The sequence below is a fragment of the Melopsittacus undulatus genome, chromosome 5 (genome assembly GCF_012275295.1).
Source record: "Melopsittacus undulatus isolate bMelUnd1 chromosome 5, bMelUnd1.mat.Z, whole genome shotgun sequence".
In the NCBI taxonomy this organism is placed as follows: domain Eukaryota; kingdom Metazoa; phylum Chordata; class Aves; order Psittaciformes; family Psittaculidae; genus Melopsittacus; species Melopsittacus undulatus.
In genome coordinates this window covers 5,800,271-5,814,251 of record NC_047531.1, presented here as the reverse complement: position 1 = coordinate 5,814,251, position 13,981 = coordinate 5,800,271, and the positions used below count along the sequence as shown (strand labels likewise).

Here is a 13,981-nt window from a genome sequence, read left to right as displayed (position 1 = left end):
ACACAGCTACCTCACCAGCCTTTGAGGCTGCTATGAATGGCTTCAGCATATCAACATAGAATCATAGAATGGTTTGGGTTGAAGGGACCTTAAAGCTCCTCCAGCTCCAACCCCTGCCACAGGCAGGGACCCCTTCCACTGGAGCAGCTGCTCCAAGCCCCTGTGTCCAACCTGGCCTTGAACACTGCCAGGGATGGGGCAGCCACAGCTTCTCTGGGCACCCTGTGCCAGCGCCTCAGCACCCTCACAAGGAACAGCTTCTGCCTTATCTCCAGCCTGAACTTCCCCTGTTTCAGTTTGAACCCATCACCCCTTGTCCTGTCACTCCAGTCCCTGATGAAGAGCCCCTCTCCAGCATCCTTGTAGCCCCTTTCAGACGCTGGAAGCTGCTCTGAGGCCTCCACGGAGCTTCTCTTCTCCAGGCTCAACAGCCCCAATGTTCTCAGCCTGTCTCCATATGGGAGCTGCTTTAGTCTCTGATCATCCTCATGGCCTCCTCTGGACTAGCTCCAACAGCTCCATGTCCTTCTGATGTTGAGCACACCAGCACTGCACACAGGGCTGCAGGTGGAGTCTCACGAGCGATAATATCTCATATTATAATAACATCTCATATTTGGAGAGGTCTCATCATGGGCTCAGTTGACACCATGCAGCAATTTTAGTTCTTACCAAGTGAGTGCAAGACATGCTTTTCTTCCTACCTGGAAGTGGCAGCAGCTCTGTGCTGAGCAGAAGTTTCCCACTGGAGCGATTTAATCTCATCCTCCTGCAATGGAAAACTGGTTTTCTTTGAACTTACTATTTTCAGGAGGAAAACGTCCACTCCTGAAAAGCATTGATTTTGCCCTCAAAGGAGGGAGCAAGCGCAGGGGGGTTTCTATGAGAAGTGCAATCACTGCAGAATAGCAAGAAGAAATAGAATTTAACTTCACTTTTTCTTAAATAATATAATTTTATTGGCTTTTTAACCTGTTTTTAGCCTCTTTCGTGGTGTGGATGAAAGGGGAAGCAGGTGTTCTTCAGCTGCCTGCATACCCTAAAGCATCACACCCAACCGCCTGAGGAGGGCACAAACAAATGCAAAGCAGGAGGGCAAAATGAAAGCCATGAATTGCAAATGTGTGGTGGGAGCATGAAGTGAAGGAATCCTGCAGGATCTTTCCCTGGGGAAGGACATCTCTCCTGGCAGAGACTGGGGTGAATGGGATTGCTCTGTCTCTGGTTTTAATCCCTATCTTCTGTCTCCTTGCTCTCTGAGAGGTCAGGAAGAGCAGAGTCAAGTTGTGTGTCTTCAACCAGCACCCACGTTTAACTCCTTTGCCCCACAGGTCTGCTTTTGCTAAGGCAAAACAAGCACATAGGCACCAAGCCCCATTAGAAATACCCATAAATGACAGCTTCCTAAATAATCCATTGGGAACTGGGATGGTAAATGCTTTATATTCTTGGATGTGATGGGTTCCTTCTCCTACATCCCTAATGCAAAGATCAGTAACACGGAGATGGAGGAGGAGGGGAAGGTGGAAGATGATGTCTGTGTTGACTTGGCTCTTCCTGCTCCCCACACACCGATGTACCCAGTGACACCAGTGCCCCCCGTACCCCCTGCCCACACACACCAGTACCCCCAGTGCCCCGAACCAGTGTCCCACTACCCCCTCCCCACATAAACCAGTACCCCCAGTGCCCCCAGTATCGCCCCACCAGTGTCCCCAGTACCCTCTCCCTACATACATCAGTTCCCCCAGTGTCCCCAGTACTCCAGCACCCGTCCCCACATAAACCAGTATCCTCAGTACCCCCAGCACCACCAGTACCCCTCCAGCAGTGCTGCCACTACCCCCAGTGCTCCCAGAACCCTCTCCCCACACACACCAGCGCCCCTACTGCCCCTGCAGCAGTGCCACCAGTAGGCCTCCTCACATACACCAGTACCACCAGTACCCTCAAGTGCCCTCCTGCCAGTGCTGCCAGTACCCCCAGAAACCCCAGTGCCCTGCACCAGTGCTCCCAGTACACCCTGTCCACAGACACCAGTGCCCCCAGTGTCCTGCACCAGTGCTCCCAGTACCCCCTATCCACACACACCAGTACCCCCAGTGCCCTGCACCAGTGCACTCAGTACCCATTCCCCCCACACACCAGCATCCCCAGTGTTCTGCACTAGTACCACCAGTGCCCTTGCACCAGTACCACCAGTGCCCTGCACCAGTGCACCCAGTACCCCCTGTCCACACACACTGGTACCGCAGGTACCCATTCCTTCCACACACCAGCACTCCCAGTGTTCTGCACCAGTACCACCAGTGCCCTGCACCAGTGCTCCCAGTACCCCCTGCCCACACACACCAGTACCCCTAGTGCCCTGCACCAGTGCTCCCAGTATCTATTCCACACACATCAGTACCCCCAGTGCCCTGCACCAGTGCACTCAGTACCCATTCCCCACACACACCAGCACCCCCAGTGTTCTGCACCAGTACCACCAGTGCCCTGCACCAGTGCACCCAGTACCTCCTGCCCACACACACCAGTACCCCCAGTGCCCTGAACCAGTGCTCCCAGTACCCCCTGCCCACACACACCAGTACCCCCAGTGCCCTTGCACCAGTACCACCAGTACCCCCAGTGCCCCGTTCACCCGCATCACCCTGGACTACAACTCCCAGCAGCCACCGCGCCGGGGCCTGGCACCCTGCGGCCGGAGGCGGAGCGCAGGAGGCCGGAGCCGGGGGCCGGGGTCATGGAGAGCGCAGAGAGCAGCGAGTCCCTGCGGGGGGAGATCAGTGAGTGTGGGGCTGGGGCTGGGGGCAACGACGGGGGCTGGGGCGGACACGGTGGTTCTGGGGTGCGCAGGGTGGTTCTATGGTGAGTATGATGGGTTTGGGGTGCGCAGGATGGTTCTGGGGTGCACAGGGTGGGTTTGGGGTGCGCAGGATGGTGCTGGGGTAAGTATGATGGTTTTGGGGTGCGCAGGATGGTTCTGGGGTGCGCAGGATGGGTTTGGGGTGCGCAGGATGGGTTTGGGGTGCGCAGGATGGTTCTATGGTGAGTATGATGGGTTTGGGGTGCGCAGGATGGTTCTATGGTGGTCCGGGTGGTTTTGGGGTATGTAAGATGGTTTTGGGGTGAGTATGATGGTTTTGGGGTGCGCAGGATGGTTCTGGGGTGCGCAGGATGGGTTTGGGGTGGGCAGGATGGTGCTGGGGTGAGTATGATGGTTTTGGGGTGCACAGGATGGTTCTGGGGTGCGCAGGATGGGTTTGGGGTGGGCAGGATGGTGCTGGGGTGAGTATGATGGTTTTGGGCTGCGCAGGATGGTTCTATGGTGAGTATGATGGGTTTGGGGTGCGCAGGATGGTTCTGGGGTGCACAGGATGGTTCTATGGTGAGTATGATGGGTTTGGGGTGCGCAGGATGGGTTTATGGTGGTCAGGATGGTTTTGGGGTAAGTAAGATAGTTTTGGGGTGAGCGTGATGGTTTTGGGGTGTGCAGGATGGTTCTGGGGTGCGCAGGATGGGTTTGGGGCGGGCAGGACGGTTCTGTGGTGAGTATGATGGTTTTGGGGTGCGCAGGGTGGTTCTGGGGTGCGCAGGGTGGGTTTATGGTGGTCCGGGTGGTTTGGGGGTAAGCAAGATGGTTCTGGGGTGAGTATGATGGGTTTGGGGTGGACAGGATGGTCCTGGAGAGCACAGGATGGTCCTTGGGTGGACAGGGTGGTTTTACAATGGTCAGGGTGGTTTTGGGGTGGTCAGAGTGGTTCTGGGATAGGCAGGATGCTTTCGGGGGTGGGCAGGATGATACTGGGGAGGACAGGATGGTCCTGGGGTGCCCATGGTGGTGTTATGATGGGCAGGGTGGTTTTGGGGCGGTCAGAGCAGTTCTGGGGTGGGCAGGGTGGTTTTGGGGAGGGCAAGGTGGTTCCAGGGTCTGTAGGATGTTTTAGCAATGGGCAGGATGATTTTGGGGTGCACAGGATGGGTTTGGGGTGTGCAGGATGGTTCTGGGGTGTGCAGGGTGGTTTTGGAGAGTGAGTGTCCTCTCTTAAGGAAGGGGACAAGAGGAAGGTGGGGATGCTCATGGGATGGCTCCTGCTGCTGGCAGTGGGGAATTCCCATTGTTCCTTATGAAGTGTGTGTTCCTTCTGTGTCTGTGTCCTGAAGAGGTGATGCTGGGGACCTGGGAGGAATGGATGCTTCATAACTCCAGGTGCAGCTGGAGGGATGTGGATGTGGGAGCCCTGTCCGTGGGGACTGATCATAGAATCCCAGACTGGTTTGGGTTGGAAGGGACCTTAAAGCTCCTCCAGCTCCAACCCCTGCCACAGGCAGGGACACCTTCCACTGGAGCAGCTGCTCCAAGCCCCTGTGTCCAGCCTGGCCTTGAACACTGCCAGGGATGGGGCAGCCACAGCTTCTCTGGGCACCCTGTGCCAGCGCCTCAGCACCCTCACAGTGATGATGTCTCTCTTGTGAGCCTCCATGTAAGGAATTGTGCAGGAGGAGAGATCAGTGGAGCCTGCAGCTTGCAGGTTGATGTTTTGGGGGGTTATATAATAAGCCTATAATGAAATGTTGCTGGAGCTTGTTCTTCTCAGTCCTGTTGGTGACAAAGTGATGCTGCTCCGTGGCGGAGTGATGAGAGCTCCATCCTCAGTTTGAGTTCTTGCTTCTACTGATATAAGCAACAAGAAGATCCAGGGAAGGAAACCCATCCTGCTAAGGGATGTTGGCAAAGGGAATGAGGATCTAACAAGCAAATTTGGATTGGACATTAGGAGGAAATTCTTCCCTATGAGAGTGCTGAGGCACTGGCACAGGGTGCCCAGAGAAGCTGTGGCTGAGCCCATGTGCTCTATGTGTATTGCTTTATTTACTTACTTATCTCTTCTCTCCTCTGTAGGCTTCTGGGCTGACCGGACCCCAGTTCATGAAGCAGCCAGGAGGGGAGAGATTCTGCAGCTGCAGCAGCTGATAGAGAGGGGAGCCTGTGTCAATGCTGTCACCTATGACTCTATCACCCCTCTGCACGAGGCGAGCCTGCGGGGGCAAACGCAGTGTGTCAAGCTCCTGCTGGCGGCAGGGGCCCAGGTGTGTGTCTGGTGATACAGTGGGTATCTGTTGGGGCAGCCACAGCTTCTCTGGGCACCCTGTGCCAGCGCCTCAGCACCCTCACAGGGAACAGCTTCTGCCTAAGAGCTCAGCTCAGTCTCCCCTCTCTTGGGCAGGTTCAAGCCATTCCCCTTGGCCTGTCCCTCCAGGCCCTTGTCCCAAGCCCCTCTCCAGCTTTCCTGCAGCCCCTTTAGGCACTGGAGCTGCTCTGGGGTCTCCCCTTCAGGAGCCTTCTCTTGTCCAGGCTGCCCCAGCCCAGCTCTCTCAGCCTGGCTCCAGAGCAGAGCTGCTCCAGCCCTCACAGCATCTCCATGGCCTCCTCTGCACTCGCTCCAACAGCTCCACGTCCCTCTTGTGCTGCTGCCCCAGAGCTGGATCAGGGCTGCAGGGGGGGTCTCCCCAGAGCACAGCAGAGGGGCAGGATCCCCTCCTTGAGCTGCTGCTCACACTCTAGGGGTGCACATAGAACCTTGCACTTGGCCTTATTGAACTCCATGAGGTTCATATTTCCCCCTGCCTCCAGCCCAACTCCCTCTGGATCCAATCCCTTCCCTCCAGCATGTTGACCCCACCACACAGCTTGGTGTTGTCATCACACTTGCTAATGTTGCTCTTACTGAGAGTGATGGGAACTGTGCAAAGCAGGTTGCTGGCAGTGACAACCAAGTCCTTCCCTAGCCCAGAGTACTTCTAGGGTTAGAAGAAGTGAAACTAGAGAGCAGCCTGCAGGTTCCTAACATCTTTTGTCTGCCTTCAAGGTGGATGCCAGGAACATCGATGGCAGTACTCCTCTCTGCGATGCCTGTGCCTCGGGTAGCATAGAGTGTGTCAAAGTGCTGCTGTCCCATGGTGCCAAGGTGAACCCTCCCCTGTACACAGCCTCTCCTCTCCACGAAGCCTGCATGAATGGTAAGCCCCCATGGTCTTATCTGTGCATGGTTATTTGCAGGTTGGGGCAGGGAAATAAGCAGTTGCCAAGTATCTTAAATTGACCTTAAGCTCATCAGACCATTACAGCTTGCAAATGCACCAGCCTTATGTGGGCACCTCTCCCACATCCCCCCTTGACTTCCCAATGCAAAGGGCTGTGATGTTGGGTGAATAAAGCCATACAGTTGGGTGCTTTTATCCTACATGACAGACACAGGATAAGATCTTAGGCTGATAAACACCAGCTTCTTGGTGCTCTGTTTGAAAACCATCAGCAAACAAGTAGCTTTGCTCTTGTGAGCAGAGGGGAGTTTGCATCCTTCCCCTCTGCTCCAAGTAGAGATGGAGTAAATTGCTCTGATTAAGACATGAGACCAAGGTAATTGGGTAGTTCTGTCCTAGAGCCCTCCTGGTTCAGAGGTGGTGGAGGAGGCTCTCAGGTGGGAAGAAGGTGCCAGGACAAGAGAAAACTGCAGAGGCCAAAATGATGTTCCAGCCTATGTGTGCAGCCATTCTCAGCTCCCCCATCCTCTGGATGTTTGGATGTGTGTTATGGAGCAGGAGGAAGCATCGGGATGACTGTAACAGCAGCAGAGGCAGGAGGAGCAGCAGAGGGCTATTTAAGTGTAATTCCTCCCCTGAACTTCCACTTGCACACATGCAACAGTGGGAAAACATGGATGTGAGAGCAGCAACATCCCCATTAGATGGTTGTGACCAAATCTCTTCATCATTTTGTGTCTCAGTTTCCTCTTTGTGAGATATAACACCTCCTCTCTCCTCCCGTTCACTGCTTTTCCTATATGCTGGCCTCGACAGTTTTTCCCTTTGACTATGAAGGCTGAGACAGCATTTTGACCAACAGGTAGTTACTTAAATAAGTAGCTGTGAGCTCTTGCTTAGGTTTAACTTGTTAATCATTTTTCGTAAGGCTTGATGATGCTGAATGCCTGTTTTCTATCAAGCTGTATCATTAGCATCAGGAAAAGTCAAGCTGGAGTGGTCTTGAAAGGGACTTAATCCACCCAGGGCAGGATCAATACACGCAGCTCCATGAACAACAGGGGATTTAGTGCAAACCCTTGGATTCAGGTTTGTTTGACCTGGCTCTTCGGCAGAAGCTGTTCCCTGTGAGGGTGCTGAGGCGCTGGCACAGGGTGCCCAGAGAAGCTGTGGCTGCCCCATCCCTGGCAGTGCTCAAGGCCAGGTTGGACACAGGGGCTTGGAGCAGCTGCTCCAGTGGAAGGGGTCCCTGCCTGTGGCAGGGGTTGGAGCTGGAGGAGCTTTAAGGTCCCTTCCAACCCAAACCATTCCATGACTCTGTGACTCCCTATGATACCTGTTAGCCCTAGCTCATTGCCATGCAGATGTGACTCTATTTCTCGTGTCCTGATCTCAGTCTTGATCCTACAGTGTATTGTATTGGCTCACAAGCATTTCTATTGTGCAGATGTCACCCCCAATGTTAAACAGGCTGATTGTGGGTCAGGCAGATCTCAGCATGCCACACGCTGCCATTTGGGTTGGATTCTTTCTTCTCACTTTGATTTTCCCTTTCTAAAGGTAGCTCTGAGTGTGTGCAGCTCCTCATTGATGTCGGTGCCAACTTGGAGGCTCACGACTGCCATTTTGGGACTCCTCTACATGTGGCTTGTGCTAGGGAGCATCTGGACTGTGCCAAGCTGCTGCTCAAGGCAGGTATGGCAGCCACAGGGTTTGCTTCTGTGTGGACAGGAGATGGTGGTGCTGGTGTGAGCAGCATCTCCTTCAGTGCTCCTCAGCGGCGTTCATTCACAGCATCATCTAGATGAGAAAGGTGAAAGGTTTTGCCTTTCCCTAAGCAAAGGTTAATGCTTAAGTGTTTCTTTTCAGTGTATGCCTGTCAATATCCAGTTTGTGATGTTCCCATGGATATTCCTATTCTCTTATTGAAGTTCAGAATCCTTCAGCAAAGATTCAGCATCTTCCCAAAAGTGGTATCAACTTGTGGGCATGTTTCTGTCTTTGGTAGAACATGTGGCTCTGCATAGGTGTTTGGGAGAGATGTTAGGGTTTGATGTTGCACAGAAAGCCAGAGATGAAGTCACTTCATACCTCAGGGGGATCTGCTTAGTGTCATGCCCAGGTGAGTTTGTTAGGATGTTCAAGGTCTGTGCTCCAGGTTTCACATCCCAGCTTTCTTGCTGCTTACTTGGGAGGGATTTGGAGTTGGACTTCTTGTCTTTGTGTTTACCAGGAGGAGATTTGGCTCAGGAATGGGGATTTGGGTCATTACAGTGGTTGTCTAAAATCACACATCTAAGGGAGTTTGTTTCCAGCCACTCCAGTTCCCTGTCTTGGGCATCCATTAGTTGATTCCCCAGAAACACCTTTGTCTCCTTGATTATTGTAATGGGAGTTCATTGTGGCCACACATGTCTAAAAGTCAGTTGTTTGGATTCAGTGAGGTTCATCTTACTTCTGCTGAACAAGTCAGCTGATAAAATACAAGCAGTTGTGGGGGAATGAGAAGGATGTTTTGCTGTAAGCTTATAAAAGCCAAACTTCCTTAGCAAATATGTGTGTAACTAAAACTTGTTCCTGCAGCAGTGTCTGGTGGTGAGATGCAGCATCCCGTAGGGCTGAGGTTTCTGTTAAAATAGATGAAAAAGGTGTTTATCCTGAGTGGGAATACTCCATTGAGATGACTGGGAATGGCTTTGGACAGCACAGATTCAGGCAGCAGTTCTGAACTTCACACTCAGCAGCTTATTTACCTGATGACATGGACTCAAATCCTTCCTCTGCAAGGAAAACACGAAGCCAGAGAAGGAAACTTCTGTGTTGCCAGCACTGAGAACATGTCCAGTGGTTGGTTTCCTGTTTGCTGTTATGTTTGGACCTTGTTCTAGCTGCTTGTGTGTGTTTTAGCAGCATTTCTTTCCTCCAGTCAAACCACTCCTTAAGCCTGGGTCAAGTGAGGCTTTCATGAGCAGCTCTGTTTTCCTTTCCATCCTCAGGGGCTAATGTGAATGCTGCTAAACTTCACGAGACAGCCCTGCACCATGCAGCCAAGGTGAAGAACGTAGACCTGGTGGAGATGCTGATTGAGTTTGGAGGAAACATCTATGCAAGGGACAACCGAGGGAAGAAGCCATCGGATTACACTTGGAGCAGCAGCCCCACAGCAAAGTGCTTTGAGTACTATGAAAGTAAGTAAGAGATGATTCCCTGCCCCTGGAATTCAGTGACTGCCAGCTCCTTTACATGATTCTCAGCCCACTTGGAGTTGTAGATCCCTGATCATCTTCCTGTGAAGGTATAGAGTTCTTTGTGGCAAACGTACAGCAGTTGGCCTCGGCTAGCTAAGCCATGGTTGAATGACAGGGTAAGATGGTCCAAATCATGCTCTCACTGAACTGTGGTCCCTGTCATGTGTCAGCATGAGTGTTTATGCTTTGATGTGTAAGTCAGGTCAAGGAAATGGCCCAGTTGAAACCTCATTTTATTTGGGGTGGGGAGCACATTAAGCTTTAGCTGCACTGAGTTTGGGGGAGACCTTTGAGGATGGCTTTAAATCAGGCTTTGTCTTGGTTACCCTTAGTGGACCTCAGAGGAGTGATTAACAGATCATCCTAAACCAGTGCAGACCACTGCTCAATGCCACTGCATTAGATGATTCTAGAAGTCATAGACTCAGAATGGTTTGAGCTGGAAAGGATCTTCTAGTTCCAACCCCTGCCACAGGCAGGGACCCCTTCCACTGGAGCAGCTGCTCCAAGCCCCTGTGTCCAACCTGGCCTTGAACACTGCCAGGGATGGGGCAGCCACAGCTTCTCTGGGCACCCTGTGCCAGCGCCTCAGCACCCTCACAGGGAACAGCTTCTGCCTAAGAGCTCAGCTCAGTCTCCCCTCGGGCAGGTTCAAGCCATTCCCCTTGACCTGTCCCTACAGGCCCTTGTCCCAGGCCCCTCTCCAGGTGTCTTTTAGTCCCCCTAGTCCTAAGAAGCTGCCGTCCCCTGCAGCCTCCACAGTCACCAGTCTCCAGTATCTGCATCTGTCCTGGATCTAGTTCTAAATTTAATAATATGAATAAAAAGGGAAAAAACCCAAACCTACTAAATCTGTCGCAGCACTTTTGCAAGAGGCTGTGCTCAGAAGCACTACATGTGCAGTTCTGCCAGCTGGGTTGAGAGGGGGCAGCAGACTCTGGTAAGATACAAGGAGTATTTACAGGCATGTAGGATTCAATCTCCTCAGCCTCAGCTGCAGGCAGAGCAGCCCACTTCACTGCAGTGAGGGCAATGAGGAACTCAGAGGAGAGGCGGCTACAGGGGATGAAGTCAGAAGGAGAAAGGGCTATAGGGTTCTCACCACACAAAGGTTTGTAAAGGCAGAAAATACTTTATTCTTCTATAAGGAAGAATGATTTCTATAAGGAAGAATGGGGTTTTTCTTCCAGTGAGGGTGCTGAGGCGCTGGCACAGGGTGCCCAGAGAAGCTGTGGCTGCCCCATCCCTGGCAGTGTTTAAGGCCAGGTTGGACACAGGGGCTTGGAGCAGCTGCTCCAGTGGAAGGTGTCCCTGCCTGTGGCAGGGGTTGGAACTGGAGGAGCTTTAAGCTCCCTTCCAACCCAAACCAGTCTGGGATTCTATGACTGATGACTAGACTAGACTGGAGCAATGTGCCTGATTGTACCTGTGCATCTGTGCGTGAGCATCAGCTCCTGGATGCAGTCTGGGGGCTGGGAAAGGAAAACCTTTTTTTCCTGTCAGCAGAGTGCTGAGCAGAAAGGATTTATGTGGTCCTTAGATGGAGAAACAGCTGTAGAGAAGTGTTGGAAGTAGGATTTGATCCTATATACTGTGTTGTTGAGGCTCAATGCAGCATCACTAAAGGTAATATGAAAGGCCTGGATCCCAGTGGATCAGAGCAGATGATCCAGTGTTCACCGTTGGTCTTGGGGGGATGCAGGCGAGGGAGGGATCTGGGAGAAGTGCAATGCACCTATATTCACTATTCCTAGTGGGATTTACATTGGGATGAGCCTGGAGAGATCACAACCATGACTCTGCAGTGCCTCCCTTTAGCACTTGCGAGCCTTGTGATCCCAGCAGGATCAATTCCAGGCATCAACCCCTGGGAGGTCCATGGGAAGATCAGCCACCTCCTGAGCTGCAGCTCTAACTCTGGACCCTCTTTTCTCCCTTCAGAAACACCACTGAGCCTGTCCCAGCTCTGCAGGGTTACAGTGAGGAAAGCAGCCGGGCAAAGGGCGCTGGAGAAGATTGCCAAGCTCAATATTCCTCCACGGCTAATCCAGTACCTGTCCTACAACTGACAGGGGGAAGGTGCTCGGGAAGGACAATACCTTCAGCTCCCACAGTGCAAAGCATCTGTCTCTTCTACCTCCCCCTCCAAGCTCATTGTAATTTAAGCAAACTGGTGTAAATAGTATTTATGAGGCAGCACTTCCTTGTCTCCTTGGGCAAAGACAGGCTCAGGCAACGTGTAGCACTGTAGAAGCTGTAATGTCTCCTGGGGTGATCTGTTAGACTGTCGCTGTCTTTAAGGCTTTAGCACCCACTCTTGGAACAGGATTCATCTTGCCTAATTTTACCTGTCTTTAGCCTAAAGGCGTCTGTGTGTGATCTCACCAGGCTCCCTTTGCAGTCAGTGAGGAGAAACAGATACTTCTGGAGCATGATTCATCTGTCCTGTTTTAGATGCCTGGGCTGGGATGGTACAATATGCCTCCGGAATGCCTGCCTCTGCTGACTGCAAAGGGATTTGAAGGTGATACCCTCAGATACGGACATCTGTGTTTCTGCAGTGGATCCCTCTGTGTTAATAACTCAAATGACAGCTACCAATGCCAGGGGACAAGGTCTGAGAGACCTGTATGCTATAGCTGGAGGCAAATGAAGTCCCCAGCAAGCTCAGGACTAATTAGAAGCACTGCAGCTGGTTCCTGCCTTCCCAGGAGCATAAGGAAGGCTTTGGCTCTGCACCAACAGTGAGGACAAACTCCTGCCAGACCAGGGTTGCCTTTGCCCTCTGAAGGTGAGCCAGCTCTTCCTGCAGTGCTGCTCTAGGGTATCACCATGACTCGCTTTCAAGGCCAAGCAGGAAGCAGGTCTCTCTGCATGTCCAAGCATGCAGCCCTCCAGATGGCTGGTCCCAAACTATATTGCTCCCCTCACTCTGAGCCACTGTGGCCTCTCTGTTGGGTTTGTGTGCACAAAGCACAGTGTGAGGCACGTCCCTTGTGCAGCAGTGCTGTAAACCCACACATGCAAGGCAATGGCAGGGCTCTGCCTTTGGGTTTTGGGATTCTTGCTCGCATTTCCCCCTCTCTGAGTATCTGTCTCAGTGCTGGAGGCTCTCCAGAGGTTGGCAGCAGGAGCCAGCCCTGCACCATGTGTTGTGCTTGAATCCTTTGGCTTCAGCAGGCACAGCAGCAGCTCTGTCCTTTGGTGTTTAAACCTTCAAGGTGACATTTGTATGAGCAGAGCCCAGATCGTCACCTACCTTCCAGACATTACATGTTGTCTGAAGGCAGGAACCCACAGGGTACATGGTACTAAGGGGATGGAGCAACCTGATGCCCCCATAGCAAACCTTAACACTGTGATGAGAGCAAATCCCTCCTCTGAATGACAGCAAACGCTATGAAATCCCCTGTCTAACGTGGCATGGAGCTAACTCAGGGCTCCCAACATCCTTCATGCTGTGAACTAATGAGAGCAGTTTGCCTCCTGCCTGCAACATCTGTGCTCCCCCAGCCACCACCATGGGGCTCAGCCTTGGGAGAGAAGCAAACAGCCTCAGCACAGGGTCGAAGAGCTGAGGTGGAGCTGAATGCACTTTAATGGTGACCAGCAAATCACTGTGTGTGTGTGTGTGTGTGTTCATGTTTGGTCAGGTTCAGTCCCCACAGCCTCCTGTGTTGTTGCTTTGTGTTCTGCTGTGCTGTGTCCTAGAGAATAAAGCTCAAGATCCTGCTCTTTAGGGAACTGTGGATAATTGTGATTATTGTGTTTAAATGTCAGGTTGCCAAGAAGCCCAAGAGATGTTGGTTGTGGGATTCATCCCTGTGATTGATGGGATAAAGGTTTTGTGGTGTATCTTCCAAGGATAGCTTCCCCTGCCCAGCATACATGTCCTTCCTGTTGGATAAATATGTATTAGGAAAGTGCATCTTGTGGTAATGTGGGGCGAAAACCATCCCTTTTGGTTCAGATCCAGATCCCTGTTAGGTTGCTTTTTAACACAAGGCTGGTGAGATGATGGAATGCTCGAGTCCAAGTTTCCAATGTAAAGGCAAAAGATTCCTCAACCAACCAAGAATAAAATGACAGGTTCCTATTTATGACATCTTTCTTTTCAGTCTCCTAATAGGTCCTAAAGTTTGATTCTTTTTACTTAAATCTCTTTTAAGAGGCCCTGCTCACCAGTGCCTGCAGCCAGGGGGACTGATGGAGAGAGCTGAGCATCTCTGGCTTGGTGGCAATAGCCAGAGGCATTCAGGAGCTGTTGGCTTAAGACATCCACTTGTTCTTCTGGAGGGAAGAGAGGCCCAAGAAAGCTGGATAATACCCAAGGATCTCCTCTTCCAAGCTCAGGAGCATCCTGGCAATGAGGAAGTGAGGCAGAAACGCCAGGAGGTCTGCAGGGATGAGCAAGGAGCTCTCAGGCAGAAGTGAGGACATCTCTGTGAGGGTGCTGAGGCACAGGGTGCCCAGAGAAGCTGTGGCTGCCCCATCCCTGGCAGTGCTCAAGGCCAGGTTGGACACAGGGGCTTGGAGCAGCTGCTCCAGTGGAAGGGGTCCCTGCCCATGGCAGGGGTTGGAACTGAAGGAGCTTTAAGGTCCCTTCCACCCCAAACCAGTCTGGGATTCTATGATCCCATAACAACTTTGGCCATAAACCCCTGATTTCAACCCAAAGAACAGAA

At 52.3% G+C, this 13,981-nt stretch overlaps 1 protein-coding gene across 1 annotated transcript; it reads left to right on the top strand.

Annotated features, from left to right (window-relative positions):
- Positions 1-2,731: 2,731 nt before the first annotated feature.
- ASB13 (ankyrin repeat and SOCS box containing 13) lies at positions 2,732-13,358 on the top strand. Its single transcript, XM_034062988.1, has 6 exons — positions 2,732-2,789; positions 4,907-5,094; positions 5,874-6,024; positions 7,609-7,743; positions 9,045-9,236; positions 11,238-13,358. Exons 1-6 carry the CDS (start codon positions 2,747-2,749, stop codon positions 11,363-11,365), a joined length of 837 nt encoding a protein of 278 aa, XP_033918879.1. The 5' UTR covers positions 2,732-2,746; the 3' UTR covers positions 11,366-13,358.
- Positions 13,359-13,981: the final 623 nt, after the last annotated feature.

Bases quoted from the DNA above. Each gene is read 5' to 3' on its own strand.
- ASB13 (XM_034062988.1), top strand. From the start codon at position 2,747: ATGGAGAGCGCAGAGAGCAGCGAGTCCCTGCGGGGGGAGATCA. The intron at 6,025-7,608 runs GTAAGCCCCCAT...CCCTTTCTAAAG, and splicing joins CCACGAAGCCTGCATGAATG to GTAGCTCTGAGTGTGTGCAG. The intron at 7,744-9,044 runs GTATGGCAGCCA...TTCCATCCTCAG, and splicing joins CAAGCTGCTGCTCAAGGCAG to GGGCTAATGTGAATGCTGCT.